Source organism: Sapajus apella, unplaced genomic scaffold (assembly GCF_009761245.1).
Source record: "Sapajus apella isolate SASKATOON/1434 unplaced genomic scaffold, GSC_monkey_1.0 scaffold8, whole genome shotgun sequence".
In the NCBI taxonomy this organism is placed as follows: domain Eukaryota; kingdom Metazoa; phylum Chordata; class Mammalia; order Primates; family Cebidae; genus Sapajus; species Sapajus apella.
Window position 1 is genome coordinate 202,241 of NW_022436948.1, and position 19,519 is coordinate 221,759.

Sequence of the window (19,519 nt, forward strand, 5' to 3'; positions counted from 1 at the left end):
AAAATTCACAAATTCAGGCTAAATTACTTAACACATGAATCAACAAAAATCAAAAGAAATGGACAAATAATATGAAAGTTTAGAGAAAATGAAAAAATACAAAACACCAAAAAAACACATTAAAGATGATCAATCTCATTTATGGAAATCAAAATTAAAAGATACCATATTTAACGTTTAAGATCCAAGTCCTTTTTCACTTTGGTTTGTGGTAGGGAAATGAGCTTTCACACACCATCAGTGGATCTGTGCCATGGTCTGAAATGTCCCCCAAAATCCACGTGTTGAAACTTAACTGCCAATGTGGTGGCATTTAGAGGGCTTGAGGTGGAAGGGGCACTCCCAGCCCTCCCTCCTTCACACGTGAGGACAGCCATGAGACACCATCTTGGACACCAATGCCAGTGCCACCCCAGCCTCCAGAACGGCAAGAAATAACTCTCTGTTCTTCACAATTTACCCAGTCTAAGGTATTCTGTTACAGCAGCACTCAGTGTATAACTAGCAAATCGTTCTGGAGGGCGAATTGGCAAGATCCACTTAAGGAAAGCACACAAACACACACACTAGGAATTTACCCTATAGAAATTCTAAAAAACATTTAACAGGATTATATAGGACTCCATTACAGCATTATTTATCATGACAAAAAGTTGTCAAATAACCACTGTCCAAATATCAACATGATCCTGTTAAAGTAACACAATGCTCTGCAGCTGTCACAAAGAATGGTAGGTTCAAGATGAGAGACCTTCAAAATCACACAGCTACGTGAAAAGAACACGGTGAACACCTGTGTGTGTGGAACAATGCCTGTTCCATAAACTAAAAAAATGAAATAAATTAGGTGTCACTTAGACTTCATAAGTACAGAGGAATCTAGTGGGCAGTGGTTCTTTGAGCTGAGAGGCGGCAATTTAACACTTTTAATTGTGAAATACGGTATACCTACAAAAAAGTGCATTAGAAAGTATCTGCACAGTTTATCAAGTATAGTTATATACCAAAAACCTCTAATCCAACCCCAGAACACTGCCAGCATGTCAACCTCCCAACTCGGCCATGCTGGTCCCAGAGCCTCCACCACCAGCACGTAATTTCCATTCAACCCTTAGGGGAGCCACTCCTGCCCGGTCAGTCTCACCACCCATGCAAACTCACAAGCAGTGCCTTCTGGCTAGGCACGATGGCTCACACCTGTAATCCCAGCATTTTGGGAGACTGAGACAGGAGGATCACTTGAGGCCAGGAGTTCGAGAACAGCCTCACCAATGTGGCGAAACCCCTTCCACTAACAAACCAAAAATTAGCCAGGCATGGTGGTACGCACCTGTGGTCCCAGGTACTCAGGAGGCTGAGGCAAGATAACTGCTTGAACCTGGGAGGCAGAGGCTGCAGTGAACTGAGATCCTACCACAGCACTCCAGCCTGGGTAATAGAGCAAGACTCTGTCTAAAAAAAAAAAAAAAACACCTTCTAATGTGGCCTCTTAACTTTATATAATTGAGTCAAACGTTACAGATTCTTTGCCCTATTCCTTCTTTTGCTTAACATTATTTTTATAACATTCATCCTGCAGGTAACTGTTCTCATCTAGTTTTAAAATTTAACCAGACTGTTGCCTGCACCATGGGGTTATAGGCATTTCTCCATGGTGGGGAAAAATTTTCAGTAAGCTGACTGTTTAGAAGTTGGGCTTTTATTATTTTTTTAGGGACAGAGTCTGGTTCAGTCACCCAGGTGCTCACTGCAGTCTTGAACTCCTGGCTTCAAATGATGCTCCGACCTCAGCTTCCCAAAGTGCTGTGATTACAGGCATGAGCTGCCACACCTGACTAGAAGTATTATTATTCATAGATTTATAGAATTTTTTTTATTTTTTTGAGACAGGCTCTCACTCTGTAGCCCAGGCTGAAGAGCAGTGGCACCATCATGGCTCATGCAGCCTCAACTTCCAAGGCTTGAGCAATCCTCCCACTTCAGCATCTCAAGTAGCTGGGACTACAGACATGCACCACCATGCCCAGCTAATTATATATATGTATTTTGTTGTAAGACAAATTATATTTTTTATTTTTTTTTACTATGTTGTCTGGCTGGTCTCGAACACTTGGCCACAAGCAATCCTCCTGCCTCAGTCTCCCACAGAGTTGGGATTACAGGTGTCAGCCACCACACCCAGGCTAATTTCATTTTTAAAGTAAAATTTACTACTTTTTTTAGATACTGAGAGAGCATGCTCATAATCTCATTGCCCAAATCCTATCACTAAGCCAAGGGTCGGCAAACTACGCCATGGGCCAAATCTAGTCCACCACCTATTTTTGGATGGCCTCCAAACAAACAATGGTTTTTACATCTTTAAATGATTTTTTTAAATCAAAAGAATAATTTGTGACACATGAAAACTGCCTAGAATTCAAATTTCAGGGTCCATAAATAAAGTTTTACTGGAACACAAATACCATGCACACTTTTGGCTTCCACACAACCATGTCAGAGCTCAGTGGCCGCAACAGAGACCCTCTGGCCTCCAAGACTATGAGCCTGCTCCGAAAGACACAGTCAGAACTAAGGCTAGAGAACCCACTGCCCGGCCACCCACAGGGAACTGAGAGAGCAGTACCAGTGTTCCATAGCTGCCAAAGTACTCTTCATCCTGCCACGTGTCCTCGGGGTCATATTCATCCATTTGCTTCCCCACATGGTTTGCTGGAATGTACCCACAGCAGCCCGCACGCTCGGCCCACCACCAATCTGCAGTGGTCTGTCTCAGGATAAGAATTTTTTCTCCTCTCAAAAAACTGAGCTGGAAAAAAAATGGTTAAAATTCAAAATGAAAACCAGTCATTAGTATTTCAAGTGTGGCTCAGTGACAAATCCCATCAATGGTGACAAAATCACAGAGATTTCAAACAGGAGTCAGTGGGTAATGACAGCAACTGAGAATGTATGCAAGTGACACCACAACTCAGCAATGCCTGTGGAACATCTACCTGAAAGAAGGGCACAGCTTAACTGATGTTTTTTAAAAGGAGTGGGCTGGGCACGGTGGCTCATGCCTGTAATCCCAGCACTTTGGGAGGCCAAGGTGGGTGGATCAGCTGAGGTCAGGAGTTCAAGACCAGCCTGACCAACATGGAGAAACCCTGTCTCTACTAAAAATACAAAATTAGGCCGGGCGCGGTGGCTCAAGTCTGTAATCCCAGCACTTTGGGGAGGCCGAGGCGGGTGGATCACGAGGTCAAGAGATCGAGACCATCCTGGTCAACACGGTGAAACCCCGTCTCTACTAAAAATGCAAAAATTAGCTGGGCATGGTGGCGCGTGCCTGTAATCCCAGCTACTCAGGAGGCTGAGGCAGGAGAATTGCCTGAACCCAAGAGGCGGAGGTTGCGGTGAGCCAAGATCGCGCCCTTGCACTCCCGGCGGAACAAGAGCAAAACTCCGTCCCAAAAAAAAAAAAAAGAAAAAATACAAAATTAGCCAGGTGTGGTAGAGCACGCCTGTAATTCCAGCTACTTCAGAGGCTGAGGCAGGAGAATCACTTGCTCTCTGGAGGTGGAGGTTGCGGTGAGCTGAGATTGTGCCATTGCACTCCAGCTTGGGCAACAAGAGTGAAACTCCATCTCCAAAAAAAAAGAAGAAGTGAACATTTTCAAACTGCTTGGCAGAGAATTTCTCAACAGCCTCTTCACTGTAACTCAGCTAGGCCAACTGAGTTACTGGAGGCTTACTCTATGAAATTCCTGTCACAAGGTAAAGCTACATCCAAGCAGTTATAGCTTGATATATTTGACAGCTTCACTTTTCATTAACTGGGTGGGTTCTGAAGCGAGGTTTCCAAGTAGAAAGCAGAACAGTGCTTCTGCCCCGGCTGAGGATCCCCACTCTATACCCAGCGTCTTCACATCATGCTTGGAGCAGAACTGGTCAGGCTGGGAGGTAAAGCTCACACACAGGTCTTATGTGGCTCCAAGCATCTGAATACTTCTTCATTTTACTTTGGTATGACTTCTGCAAAACGCATCTCATTGTGCCACTGAACATGCTGAAAGCCATGAGGCACTGACCACCACACGTCGCTACCTGTGTCTCATCAGTGGCAGCGTAGTCTGCGATGGCCACAAACTCCTCCGGCTGTACTCCCTCCTGGAGAAGCCCCACTTCAGTGTACTCAGCAGGCTCTTCTTCCTGCTCAAAGACAAGGAAAGGGTGAGGAGAGGACGCCAGAGTTTTTTTTTTGACTATGCTATTAGGATGGTTTAAATTTCAAATATAGATTCATGTGTCCAAGAATTTATCATACAAACGATATGGATCACCTTTACTCTACATTTCTTTAAAAAAAAAAAAAAAAGAAAGATTTGCATTTTAAAAGAGAACATTAAAGGAAGAAGACAGAAACAGGCACTGCTAGTGTCTATTTGGTGACAAACCCTTGGCCTTTAACAGCAATGCTTCCTAAAGGCGGTCATCAACTCCATGAAGAGAAACCAGTGTGAGGACAGAGCCAGGGGCCCAGTGCCCCAGGCAAGCACAGCCAAGGGCCTGTGGAAAGAGCTGGTGGCATGGCACAACTGCCACAAGGCAGTAGACCCTGGGCAGCCCCAGCTCAGACCCACACGGGTCCTTGGAGCCTCCCCCCACCGCATCCATTTTTTTTTTTTTTGAGACATAGTCTCACTCTATTGCCCAGGCTGGAGTGCAGTGGCATCATCTTGGCTCACTGCAACCTCCGCCACCTCCCAGGTTCAAATGATTCTGATGCCTCGGCCTCCCAAGTAGCTGGGACTACAGGTGTGCACCACCACACCCAGCTAACTTTTTATACTTTTAATAGAGATGGGGTTTCACCATGTTGCCCAGGTTGGCCTCGAAATCCTGAGCTCAGGCAATCCACCTGCCTCAGCCTCCCAAAGTGCTAGGACTATAGGCATGAGCCACCATGCCCAGCTGGTCACTTATTATATAAGAATAAACTTGCCTGGAAGCCTTCACTGCAGGGGGCAGAACCTCAAATCACACATTCGAGTTCAATGAATCAACCCTGTCTCAACATACACATTTTAAACACATTTTCCTAAACATAAAAGTAATTCATGTTTACTCTAGAAAATGTGTGAGAACACCAAAGTACACAGAAGAAAATTCCTGTAACTTCACTCACTGATCACAGGTGACTGGCAGCACACTGTTTATACCTTCAGACTTTTTAAAAAGTGGACACATAACACGTACACAAAGCATTTACTGGGTTCACACAATAATTCTGTGGCCTGTTTCTCACTTATAAACTGAACATTTTTCTTGATTATTAAATACACTTCTAACACTTATATAATATCTGTATAGTATTCCAGTCTATGAATTGTCATGACTTACCTATCCGATTTCCTAGTCTTGTACATTTAGACTTTTCAGTTGTTACTATTCTAAATTATGTTAAGGCGAACTTCCTTCAACATAAATCATTCTGCATGTACCTTAATCTTCTTAGGGCGAATTTCTGAATGTGAACTTGACGGACCGAGACTATGTGTACTCTACGGCTTTTGGTTTTACCGCCCAGTGCCCTCCACAAAGGTGTTCTTTAGACTGCTTGCTGCGAGAGGGAGCCGCCCATCTTCCCACACTATCTCAATAGATACCAATCACTTTTGTTACTTCCATTTGCCTCTTTGTGTGGTTAGACGTTTTTAAAATACTTGCTGGCATCTCTTTTTACCTTGCTAACTGCTTGTTTGTACCTTTGTGCTTTTCCCTATACCAGGAGCATGACTCACTCTAAGGCAGCACTGCCTTCTGCTTGCTCTGATCCACCCTCACTAACCCCCTGCTGTGTGGCCTTCCACACCTCCTCCATGCCCATGTCATACACAAACCCCTGTGTACACATGTATACACACACATACACCCCCCAGGCCCTTTCTTTGCACTTGGCTTTTTTTTTCTTGTTTTTGAGGAGTCGCTGTCACCCAGCTGGAGTGCAGTGACGCAATCTCAGCTCACTGCAGCCTCCACCTCCCTGGTTCAAGCAATTCTCATGCCTCAACCTCCCGAGCAGCTGGGACTACAGGTGTGTGTCACAATGCCCAGCTGATTTTTGTATTTTTTTTTGGTAGAAATGGGGTTTCACCATGTTGGCCTGGCTGGTCTCAAGCTCCTGGCCTCAAGTGATCTGCCCACCTTGGCCTCCCAAAGTGCTGGGATTATAGGCGTGAGCCACCACACCCAAGCTGCACTTTGTTTTTCTTACTCACACAATACCTTCTGGAAAAACTCTCCAACTGTTAGAACCCTGAATTACTATTTTCAATGGCTATACACTATTCCATAGAAGGGATTCCGCTTGATTCTTCGGCCATCCTCTATTGATAAGCTTTGTCTTCGTATCCAGTTTTCTACCATAACTGATGATGCAGCAAAAGAAGTCTGTGCACGAATAAGCTTATGTGATGACATTTTATTTCTGTGGGATAGATTAGACTGCCAGGGTTAAAGAATATGGTTTTTTGTTGTTGTTTTGTTTTGTTTTGAGATGAGGTCGCCTTCTGTTGCCGAGGCTGGAGTGCAGTGGCATGATCCTGGCTCACGGCAACCTCCACCTCCCAAGCTAAAGCAATCCTCTTACCTCAACCTCTCAAATAGCTGGAACTACAGGCACACACCGCTGCACCCAGCCAATTTTTAAACTTCTTGTAGAGATGAGGTCTCACTACATTGCTCACTCAAATTCCTGGGCTTAAGTGATCCTCCCACCCAGCAGCCTCCCAAAGTGCTGTGATTACAGACATGAACCACTGCATCCAGCCAGGGTATTTTAAATTCAAACATGAAAGATTATTTTCATCAAGCATATAACACTTCATACTTCAATAGCACTGAACACTTAGCAGCAACAGGCATTACCACTGTCTTTAATTTTTACCACAGTCATAGGTATAAAGTGTATCTCACAGTTATTATCAATTCCTTGGCTATCACGTGTTCACGGTTTTTGACAGCATGCATCTGCTCTCCTGTAAACTGTGTCTTTATTTTGCCCATGATTCTACCTGGCTATTTGTCTTCTACTTAACAGATCAAAAGAATTCTTTGTATAACATAGATCCTATTTGACATCTCAAGAAATGTTTTCACAAACGTATTGTTTTCCCAGTTATTTTGTTTAGGATCAGCAACCTCACGAGTTAGGTCAACAGAAATTTTCCAAACTGAAGCACGAAAAGAAAAAAGAATGAAAAAAAAAATAAGAATACAGCATGAGACATATCAAAAGAGACAGAAAAAATAAATGAAGAGATAATGGTGGAGATTTTCCCAAAATTAAAATAAAAAGAAATCATCAAGGCCAAGGTAGGCAGATCACCTGAGGTCAGGAGTTCAAGACCAGCCTGGCCAACATGACAAAACCCCGTCTCTACTAAAAATAACAAAAAAAATTAGCTGGGCATGTTGACTCATGCCTGTCATCCCAGCTGCTTGGGAGGCTGAGGCAGGAGAATCACCGGAACCCAGGAGGTGGAAGCTGCAGTGAGCAGAGACTGCACCACCGCACTCCAGCTTGGGTGACAGAGCGAGACTCAGTCACCAGAAAGAAAAAAACAAACCACAGATTCAGGAAGCTCAACTAACCCTAAGCAGGAAAAACAAGAAGAAAGTTGCTAAAAACCCCCAAAATGAGAAAAATCTTAAATGCGGCCAATGTGAAAAAGGAGTACATTACATTTAATAGAACAACAGTAAAATACTGATGACTTCTCATCAGAAACAGAAGCCAGAAGACAGTAAAATGGCACCTTTATAAAGTGTTAAAACTGCAAACCGAAAATCCCATATCGGGCTAAAACATTCTTCAAAAATGTAGGCAAAACACATTTTATAGTTTGACACAGGAGATTCACACTAATAAATGTAATAATAAAGTTGTTCAGGTTAAAGGAAAATGATGCTGCACGAAAACACAGAATGCAGAAAAAAGGGAAAGACCTCAAAAAAGGCAAATAATATGTGGAGAAACATAAAAGACTATTTCTCTTTATTAAAAAAGACTCTTGATAGCATAAAGCAACAATGATAATTTATCGTGGGGTTTACAACACACGTAAAATTAAAATGTTATGACAACAAAACAAAAATACAGGTGCTGGTAAATACAGGTGCTTGTAAGATCTTTACGTCATGAAGTGGTTAAAAAAAAGAGTGAAATTGAGTTAGGATGCATATTGCAATTTCTTGGGAAAACAATATAAAAAGGTACAGCTAACAAGCTAATAGAGGAGGTAATGGGGAATTATAAAAAACACTTTATTAATCCACAAGAGGGCAGAAATGGAGACAGGCACAAAAAAGAAATGTGACAAATATAAAACAAACAGCAAGATGTTACACTTAATCATATTAGTCATTACATTAAATATGAATAGACTAAATATTCCAATTAAGAGGCAGAAATTGTGTCTAACAGAGTGACAAAGAAAAAAAAAAAAAAAAAAAAAAAAAGACCCAAGAGCTAGACCCAACTAGTTCTTTATAAGAGAAATACTTTAAATATAAGGACTTATGTTGAGGAAAAATATATACACATAGACACATATACATAGACACACACACACTATGAAGCACTAATGATAAAAAAAAAAAGAAAAAAAGATGGTACAGCTATTATTAACATTAAAAAAGGTTTTGTTAACATTAAAACCTTTAATGTTAAAGGTTTTAACATTAAAAACAGGTAAAAAGACGTATTTTGTAAAAATAAGGTCAATTAATCTAGAAAACAAAATCTATACTAAATATATACATGCAATAATAGAGACTCAAAATTTTTTGATAAAATCCTAAAAAGACTCATCAAAGCGGAAAAAAGAGATAGAACACAAATTACCATTATCAGATATCTCTTCTATAATGAAGGGTGGTATTAACAGGTTGAACACAAGTATTACTGAAATACTACCATGACCCACAAGTAGTCAGCAAAATTAAAATAACAAGATACATTTCTAACCCAGGAGACTGACCAAAACTTAAAAGTCTGATGCTGTCAAGTGTTAGCAGGCACTATTGTGGGTTACCGACAGACCTGTGAACTGGTTAAGTCATTCTGCAGAATTAGTGATCATTACCCAGTGAAACTGAAACTTGGAATCGCTTCCACCCTGCAATGTCGTTACTGGAGAACAGAGGCATACAGAAGGATGGTCACTACAGCACTGTTTGAAATAGAGAAAACTAGAAACAAGTGTTCAAGGAAAGGGAAGTAAGTAAAATGGGGCATATGCCTACCGTATAGCAGCAAGACTGCAACAGGCCCATACACATATGTACAAATAGGGTACTTTCTACTTTCAGAGAAGGAACATACTACAGGAATACCCCACAGTGGCAGGACTGAACCAGCAGTACACACATATCAACAAGGACAAATTCCCCAAAGGTACAGTTAAGTGAAGAGGCAAGCTACAGGTGACACTGAGAGTATGACACCATTATGGAAACTCTAAAAAGCACACACAGACCATATTATATATCGTTCAAGGATATCTACATAAGGCATAAAGATATAAAAACAGTGCAGCGGCACACAACAGATTCATGATTCACAGTTGTGTTTGCCTCTAGAGAGAAAAGAGGAGAAACAGGACTGAGATTGGGAAGCAAACTTGTTGCTTTTTGTTTTTTAAGAGATGAAGTCTCACTTTATTGGCCAGGCTGGAGTGCAGTGGCTGTTTACAGGCACGATCATAACACACTACACCCTCAAACTTCTGGCCCCAAATGATCCTCCCGCTTCAGCCTCTTGAGTAGCTGAACTACAGACTGAAATACACCCGAGAGTATTTTTACTTTATATATAGAGAGAGAGCACTTAATGTACATTGCTTAATGTACTTGTTTACAATATCATCCTGGAAATATCCTAATATTTGTTAAATTTCTCAGAAGAAAAATAAGATGTCTGTGGAATTAAAACATTTTATGAATAATCAAAGAAACATAATCAACATTCCTTAAAATTTGAGGCTTTTTTACTGCTAACTTGAACAAAACTACATGAGTAACCCAGGCAGAAACAGTATGAATACATGGATCTTTTCTAATGTATCCAACTGGCCCTCAATATATTGCTGGTATTATGCATGAAATTTTATTGAACAGCTCAGAAAATATGCTTGCTTTGCCAGTTCACGTACCAAAAATGGAAGCCGAAATGATGCTGATGTTTTGGGGCTAAGTATTTCCTTAGAAGGGTTTATGGTGCCCAGTGCAGGATGTCATCCTACAGACACTGCATCTCCTCTGCCTCACAATCTTCACATTTAAGCATTCTACTGTGTGGCCACCTTCCAAGGCACAAGTCAAGTTCATCACATCTGTGAGCTGACACTTAACTCTCTGTAATGTTCGCATTCATTAAAAACAGATTTTTAGGAATTGGAACCGAAATTACCTGTGATTCACTTCTGGGACAGTCACCTGATGTTGCCATAGTTCTCTTCAGCTCTGCCTCATAACTCCTGCTTTATTTCATTTTCTTCCCCATTTCTACTTTTAAAAAGAGAAGGAGACACAGAGTACTTGCCACATTAATAATTAAGTTCACTTAACTTGTAAGGTCCATGACAAAGGTCCTCTAACAAATAGAAATAAAATGTGTATGTGTGAAGAACGGTATAGAAATGAAAATTACAATCACAATTCTTCACAAAGACAAAAGCATTTAAAAATCATAAACTTCAAACAGTGTGTTTTCTTCACTAGTCTGCAAGGTGTTAATCTTACTCATTTGCTGAAGCCTGTTAGTTTCTGTAAGATCGAATATCGACTTAAGGCAATGTAAATCAGTATCCATTCTTTTCTTAGAACTGCGATAGCTTTAATTCCAATTAAAAGTCCCTATCTGGGACTTTACAGTGTTTCCACTAACAGGAACGAAGGTGTGCATCTTCCAGTCTTTTCCTTCTCAATTCTTATTTTTCCAGTAACAGTGTAATCCACACTCTGCTCTGAGATCAAAGTGTTTTTTCAATTGCATAGCAATTATTTGTTTAAAATGGAAGCTTCACTGCTAAATTCAGACTTGATGCTTATTTTTGTGATGCTCATAGTTACAAATACTTACTGATTTACAGAATTATATTTTCATTGGAAAACCTACGTCCAAATTGGGATGGGTCGGAGTGGGTGCTGGGGTGCGCGCTGGATCCGGGCCCACCTAAGATGCCCTTGGGAGGAACAGGATCATGGGGGTGGGAACAGCTGGCCAATGAAGGCGGGTGAGAACGGGGCAGGAAGCGGGCAAGAAGCGAAGGGGCCGCGCGTGGACGCAGGAGCAAGACAGGGTCAGGCTGGGAGCGCGCCGCAAGCTGATCAGGGAAGAGAACGGCGGGTCGGCGGAGCGTGACCGTGAAGGGCGTGGCCGCGAAGGGCGTGGCCAGGCTGGTGGTGAGGAGGGCGTGACCGCCGAGGGCGTGGCAGGGCCGGTGGTGAGGTGGGCGTGACCGCCGAGGGCGTGGCAGAGCCGGTGGTGAGGTGGGCGTGACCGCGGAAGGGGCGGCAGGGCCGGTGGTGAGGTGGGCGTGACCGCCGAGGGCGTGGCAGGGCCGGTGGTGAGGTGGGCGTGACCGCCGAGGGCGCGGCAGGCCCGGTGGTGAGGTGGGCGTGACCGCGGAGGGCGTGGCCAGGCAGGTGGTGAGGTGGGCGTGACCGCCGAGGGCGTGGTCGGAGCAGGCGCCGGCTGGTGGGCGTGGCTGGGAAGGGGAACGGTGCGTTGGGAAGGGTGTGGCGGGGGACGAGCTCCCGTTTGGACGCCAGGGCAGGAAACAGAGACCGCGAGGGCGCCCGGAGGTCCCAAAAGGGAGCGGAGGCCTATGTCTGCCAGCGGCGCACAGGCAGTGCGAGGGCGCCTCACCTGGCCCGTCATGCCTTCCGTGCAGTCCAGCCGCCTGAGCTGCCCATCAGGAAACCTACCTCAGCCGCGTTTCTCCGCCGAGTTCCGCGTTCGCTCCGCTAGTGCGGAAGGCCGGAGGGTCCTTTCCAGGAGCCTGAGCCACCGCCCTCAACCCGCGCAAGCGCAGTGCGCGCAGGCCGGCCTCCGAGAAAGCCCCGCCCACAGCCAGACGCCCCGCCCTCTCGGGAAGCCGGGCTGCCGCCCTCGGCTCGCCAGGCGCACTGCGCTCAGACCGTCTGCAGCTAGCACTGCGTCCTACGCAGGCGCACTTCATGTCTGCGCCGCTGCGGTCGTGCGGACCCGAGGCCGAGCGCCCCCGTGGGTGCAGCTTGTCCCCAACCGCCCAGCGCCGTCGCTCGGCTCTGGGTCCGACGCAGGATGCGGGGCGCGGGCGGGAGTCCGACCCGGGGCGGGGGGCGGAGCTGGGCACCTCACGGCCGGGGAAGCGCAACCCCTGCGAGCCACAAAATGGCTGAGGCGTCCGTGGAGGACCCGCTCCACAGCCTGTTTTCTCTCCATTCGATTAGCTTTCCCATCCGCGCTGCGCAGGGTGCGCCCTCTGCCTTTCTCCTGCCCAAATGGAAGCAGAACGAGGACGTTTCTGTTTTGCTGAGGGAAGTTTGGGGCTAATGAGAAATGGGCGGCACTAATGCCGGTAAAACAGAACAAAAATTCGGAGGGCCCCCTGCAGCCGTCTGACTGGACTCCCACCTTGGCCTCCCAAAGTGTTGGGATTATAGGCAGGAGCCACTTCACCCAGCCAGACCGCTTCTTCATAAAACCTTTTCATCACCTTTGGCAGTTGTGAGCAGAAACACATGAAACTTTTTAAATGGAGATTTTTATTTATAAGAAATCTGACAAAAGTTAGATGATTATGCATACAAAACTCTTCCGGTTACATTGATTTTAGAAATGTTCTTAGAAAAATAAAGATTGAGGAATCAAATATAGGCCCACCTTCCTTTCACTTGTATTCATACCTTTCTAAAACATTTACTAAAGAAAAAACTTGCAAAAAGAACTGTCTCCCCAAAAATACAGAAAAAAGCTCTCTCCTAGTTTCTCTGCAGAGTAAGGCGTTTCCTCGTGCTCCGAGGCACGGCAGCAGCATTGCACATGGTTGAGCCTTGGACTCGAGGCATGCCCAGGTTCAAGTCCTGGCTTTGATGCTGAGTGACACCACCTGGGTGAACTACTTCTCTGAGCCTCAGTTTTCCCCTTGATGATGAAGAAACACGTGTTTCCCATGCAGGCCGAGGCTCCTAAGCCACCAAGCTCCTTCTGCTAAGGGAGGTCCTCGTTTCTGCCATTGCCCAGGTTTCCTTTGTGTGTGACTTGCCACACAGTGCTCTGGAGCCCTGCCCTTGGGGATCACACCCCTGTGACCAGGATGGGGGCAGGGCTGTGCTTGATCAGCCCCCTTCCACCACCGGAGTTCAGAACTCAGCGTCTTACCTGCCTCCTAGAGACCGGAGCGCGTAGAACACACAGGACCTGGCAGAACGCCTGACAGACGTGTCGGGAGGTACTGGAGCACACACATCACCACTCCAGGGACAGGAGAGGTTGTCACTTGAGTTGCAAAATCTGTTCCTAAAAGAGTCCTTGGGAGGCCTGGCTCCTTGGTGTGCTGAGCAATTGACCCATCACCCGCACTCTCCTACTCAGAGAGGCCTCTGGAGCCTTCTTATGGCCAAGGGACCTGGCCAGCTGCACAGGCTGAGGACAGAGCAATCTAAGCCAGGGCTCCAGGAACAGGCGTCCTTCTGTGGTCATCATCGCAGCAGCAGCAAGGTCGGGGTGGGGCGTCAGCATGGGCTGTGCGCGCTCTCATCCTGGGCACAGCCACTGAGCCTCGCCTGGGGAAGGGAGGTGCCCACATGCAACTCAGGCAAACACACAGCCCCTGGGCCTGGTCCCAGGGAGCCCAGAAAGAAGAGTTCAGAAGATAGCAAGTGATTTTCTAAATTAATACACAATAACAGGTAATTAATCTTAAATGTTGAAATAAATGTTAATATGTATGTCACAGGAATTACATCAAATTATTCAGTTTCATTACGGAGCCTGCCTTATGTTTTAATTCCAAAATTAGTTTATTCCTCCTATGATTTAAATTTACATTAGCACTCAATAGAACTGCTAGATACTAAATATACCTGTGGATGTATTCCAGTTACACTAAAAATTTATAGTGCCAGGCTCTTCACAGTGTGTTTAACTTAAAGTTTGTTTTTCAAAAGCAAAAGAGGTTATTGTTCTACAGTAGCAAACCTGCTAGGGATTGAGCTTCCAGATTTTTGCATTTTATTTATTTTTATTTATTTACTTTTTTGAGACGGAGTTTCGTTCCTGTTGCCCAGGCTGGAGTGCAATGGTGTGGTCTCCACTCACTGCAACTTCTGCCTCCTGAATTTAAGTGATTTCCCTGCCTCAGCCTCACAGGCAGCTGGGATGACAGTTGCCCACCACCATGCCAGGCTTTTTTGTATTGTTAGTAGAGACGACGGGGTTTCATCATGTTGGCCAGCCTGGTCTCAAACTCTTGACCTCAGGTGATCCGCCCACCTCAGCCTTCCGAAGTGCTGGGATTACAGATGTGAGTTAAGTAGTTTGAACAATCAATTGATTAGACTTTTCTGGCTGCTCATTTGCACGTGTGGTCAAGTACTGTGATGTCCTGGCCCACAGCGCCCTATGGGAAGGCAACGGCCGTAAGACGTGGGATCCTCTGGAGTCGTCAAATGACAAACACTCCTGTTGGGTGAAAAAACAAATAGGCTAATCCTGTGCTTTTTAAAAATTTTAAACCTGACATGATTTTATTGCAAATTTCCAAGAATCCTTAAAAGTTATAAAAAGTATAATCAAAATAAACATCTGTGGAAGAGTTCTACAAAAGATGAAACTCAATTTTCCTTTTGAGATCTTTCCCCAGCCCCAGTTCAAACACTTCCTGTCATATTTCACCAACACTCAATTCCTGAGCAAGAAACCACAGGCACAGCAAGTGCCATGAAAAGCGGCTTTGTATGGGGTAAGCTCTTCACACTCCAATCTCCAGTTCCTTCTCAAAGCTTTGAAAAAAAGCTGAAAAATAAAAACAAAAGCCCTGCTGTGTTGAGCTGGGCTCTGGCGTTGCCATGGACCCAGGGCAAACAGCTCCTGCTCTGCCCCAGATCGGCTCACACTGGGCCTGCACTTCATGGACTTTGGAATGACTGGTTAGAACCCAAATGAATTCATGGAATTCGACATGGTTCAAAAATAATAAAATGTGATACTCATGAAATGCTGATATTCTGTCTTAATTTGCCAGACTGGGGGCGTCCTGGATTCAGAGTATTCTAAAGCAGCCAGTAGGTTCGCTCTGCCCTTTTGGACCCTAATAAATCTGGCTCAGAAAGAAATCTCTGTCCCTCTGCTATTTGCTGTTCTTTGCTTTGCCTGGTCTGACTCCTGCCCCAGGAGTGCTGACAGCCCCAGGTTCCACAGACAAGAACAGCAGTGTTTGTGATAATAATAGTGACTCCCAAGTGAGTGCACTGGGCGCTTCACGTGGATCTGTACGTGTGCACATGTGTGTGCATGCCAGTTTCCTTCACTCCTCTGACAGCCCTCTCAGGGTGCAGCTTTTTCCCTGTTTTTTGCAGGATGAGAAAGGTTGTCATTGGAGAAAGTGCGTTCAGAGGTCAGATCTGAACTCAGCTCCAAGGCTCCAGCACCCAAGCCCTGGCCCCATGGCTGCCTGCTGGCTGGGAGTGGCATTTCCCAGAACAGGAAAGGCAGTGAGTTCTCATTGCGTTCACACTTGCATTTGCTACAACAGAAGCTCTTTGTCTGTTCTTCACATTCCTTTAGAACACAAACCTCCTTTCTCCCCGTGGCCGTCGGTCACTGGAACCAGCCTCGTGAGTGGCTTGGTGGCGGATGGCACCATCCTTTGTGGGAGAAAACAATGTTGCTGCCCAGGCCTTTCTGAAATGACCTCTTCCTGCCCCCTGACCAGCCCCAGCAAGGCCTGGGGCTGGCTGCCTGGTTGATTGGAGCCAAGAGTTTGCTGAATGGATGAAGAGAGAAGGGACATCCAAGCGACTGAAGAAGATCTTGAAGATCTTTTTTTTTTTTTTTTTTTTTTTTTGAGACGGAGTTTCACTCACGTTACCCAGGCTGGAGTGCAATGGCGCGATCTCGGCTCACCGCAACCTCCACCTCCTGGGTTCAGGCAATTCTCCTGCCTCAGCCTCCTGAGTAGCTGGGATTACAGGCACGCACCACCATGCGCAGCTAATTTTTTATATTTTTAGTAGAGACGGGGTTTCACCATGTTGACCAGGATGTCTCGATATCTTGACCTCGTGATCCACCCGCCTCGGCCTCCCAAAGTGCTGGGATTACAGGCTTGAGTCACCGTGCCCGGCCTGAAGAAGATCTTAACAGAAGATTTACACATCCAAGTAGAGCCCCCCGTGGACCCTCCAGCTCCTTCGTGCCCTGCCTGGGCAGGTGGCACTGTTGCTTGGGAAGGAGAGCCCCTTCCTGTCATGGCAGGTCATCGTCTGGGAGCCTGGAGCCACATCAACTCATTTCCCTCCATTTGCAGAGTAGACAGAGGGTGAACCACATGGGTGCCTTTGGCTTTCGAGGTGCAGTAGACTAGACACCATGGGCCTTGAGGTGCCATCACCCCTCCCATCATCTCTGAAGTGTCACAGGCTGCAATGCCACGCAGCTCTCCACAAGGCCACGGCCACTAGTCAAGCAATGGCTCTTGGCCACAGAGTCATGGCAGCGTTGCTCACAATGGCACCTTTCTTCCCAAGCTAAAGAGTACGAGGTCTCACTCTCCTGAAAAACACCGTGGTGATCGCTATCCAGCAGCCAGCTGCCTGTTGGCACCCTTATTGTCTCCTTAAGCTTTTTTATTATTGGGAGGAACAGGTGGTACATAATTTTTTTACAGGCAGACTAGTGGCATTTGTGATGTCTTCTTATATTAGTGGGGGATTTTTTATCTTCAGAAAGTAACTACTCATTTTTGGTTTCCAGTTCAGCATGTAAGGAACTAAGAAGTCTTTGCTCCCTCCAAACAACAAGTAAAAAGCTGAATGAACTGAAAAATTAACAGCCCTTCCCAGATCCAGTAGAGAAGGGAGGTCACAGGACAAACCATTGCACCCAACATTGGAGAAACAGACAGGTGGGAGAAAGAGTCACAACTTACCTCCAGCAGATACCTCCAGGGCCAGGATAGGAAGGAGTCACAACTTACCTCCAGCAGATACCTCCAGTGCCAGGGTAGGAGCACCAGAACTGTCACTGAAAAATTGCTGGAGGCTCAGTGCAGCAGAGTCTGAGGGACAGTAACTCCAGGGGGACCCCAGTTCTGGGGGTCCCAGCACTTCTGTGAGTTTTACCTCCAGGAGCTCAACCAGGTCCTCACAGTGAATACTGGAGGAAAATCCCCTTGTGCTTCAGCAGGGAGAAGAAAAAAGGAACCATCGTGAAATAGGCCATTCTGTTCTTAACAATGCCTGTCCTCAGGAGTCTGTTTTATCCCAACCAAACGGGCTGGGTTACATCAGAGTGTGACCTACCAACTCCATGTGGCTCTGGACTTCCATGCAGGTGAAGGGAAATACACAATTCCAGCCCCCTACAGCCATCCTGTCCCACCCACAGGATGGGGGAGCACTTGTGAAGGTCACAATTTAGGGGTGCAGGGTCACCACAGGCCTAGACCTGTTCAAAGGATTGTCAAATGCTTTCCCTCCCCTGCACCAGCCACCACATCACTAAAGGCCTTTTTACAGCAGTTCCTTCTCACCATACTTTATTTCCAGCCTTCAAAGAAAAAATTAAAAGGCATGCCAAAAGACAAAAACTAGTTTGAAGAGACTAAAAAAGCATCAGGAGCAGTGTCAGATGTGGCAGGTTGTTGAAATTATCAAACCAGGAATCTCAATAAACTAGGTATTGAAGGAACATATCTCAAAATAATAAAAGACATTTATGACAAAATCACAGCCAACATACTAAATGGGCAAAAGCTGGAAGCACTCTCAAAAACTGGCACAAGACAAGAATGCCCTTTTTCACCACTCCTATTCAAAATAGCATTGGAAGTCCTGACCAGAGCAATCAGGCAAAAGAAAGAAAAGCCATCTAAATAGAAAGAGAAGAAATCAGATTAACCCTGTTTGTGAACAACATGATTCTATATCTAGAAAACCCCATAGTCTTGGCCTAAAATCTCCTTAAGCTGATAAACAACTTCAGCAAAGCCTCAAGATACAAAATCAACACACAAAAATCACTAGTGTTCTTATACATCAACAACCATCAAGCTAAAAGCCAAATGAGGAAGGCAATCCCATTCATAATTGCCACAAAAAGAATAAAATATTTAGGAAACAGCTAACCAAGGAGGTAAAAGATCTCTGCAAAGAGAACTACAAAACACTGCTCAAAGAAATCAGAGATGACAAAAACAAATGGGAAAACATTCCATGTTCATGGATAGGAAGAATCAATATCATTAAAATGACCATACTGCCCAAAGCAATTTATGGATTCAGTACTATTTCTATCAAATTATCAATGACATTCATCACAGAACTAGAAAAAACTATTTTAAAATTTATATGGAATCAAAAAAGAGCCTAAATAGCCAAAAGAATCCTAAGTGAAAAGAACAAAGCTGGAGGCATCATGCTGCCCAACTCAAACTGTGCTACTGGGCTACTATAACCATACCAGCATGGTACTCGTACAAAAACAGACACAGCAATGCAGAACAGAGAAACCAGAAATAAGGCCACACACTTAAAACCATCTGATCTTCAACAAGGCTGATAAAAACAAGCAATAGGGAAAGGACTCCCTGTTCAATAAATGGTGCTGGAATAACTGGCTAGCCATAGGCAGAAGATTGAAACTGGACCCCTTCCTTACACCGTGTACAAAAATCTACTCAAGATGGGTCAAATACGCAAATGTAAAACCCAAAACTATAAAAGCCCTGGAAGATAACCTAAGTAATATCATTCAGGACATAGGACTGGGCAAATATTTCATAATAAAGACACCAGAAGCAATTGCAACAAAAGCAAAACTTGACAAATGTGATCTATTTAATTAAAGAGCTTCTACACAGAAAAAGGAACTATCAACAAAGTAAACAGACAAAATGGGACAAAATTTTGGCAAACCATGCGTCTGACAAATATCTAATATCCAGCATCTATAAGGAACTTAAATCTACAAAAAAAAACCGCACAAAAAAACAAACAAAAAAACCCAAAAAACCAATCCCATTAAGAAGTGGGCAAAGGACATGAAGAACAGACATGTTTCAAAAGAAGACATACATGTGGCCAACAAGCATATAAAAAAAACCTCAACATCATTGATTGTTGGAGAAATGCAAATCAAAACCACAGTGAGATATCTTCTCCCATACTCAGAATGGCTAATATTAAAAAGCCAAAAAATGGCCAGGCGCAGTGGCTTACACCTGTAATCCCAGCACTTTAGGAGACCAAGGTGGGTGGATCACCT

The 19,519-nt window shown here is 44.8% G+C and overlaps 1 protein-coding gene across 6 annotated transcripts in view; it reads right to left on the minus strand.

Annotated features, from left to right (window-relative positions):
• PRMT2 (protein arginine methyltransferase 2) overlaps positions 1-19,519 on the minus strand; it is a 41,200-nt gene that overhangs the window by 19,075 nt on the left and 2,606 nt on the right. For 3 of the 6 annotated variants that reach the window (XM_032276516.1, XM_032276515.1, XM_032276511.1), the window contains exons 1-4: positions 11,977-12,129; positions 10,457-10,551; positions 4,090-4,194; positions 2,627-2,809 (exon numbers count right to left, since the gene is read on the minus strand). In XM_032276516.1, the coding sequence (XP_032132407.1) occupies positions 2,627-2,809; positions 4,090-4,194; positions 10,457-10,495 (327 nt within the window). In that variant the 5' untranslated portion in view covers positions 10,496-10,551; positions 11,977-12,129. Of the gene's footprint in view, positions 1-2,626; positions 2,810-4,089; positions 4,195-10,456; positions 10,555-10,906; positions 11,013-11,976; positions 12,130-19,519 lie in introns of those variants that run through there. The other 3 variants (XM_032276513.1, XM_032276512.1, XM_032276514.1) reach the window with 3 other exon arrangements.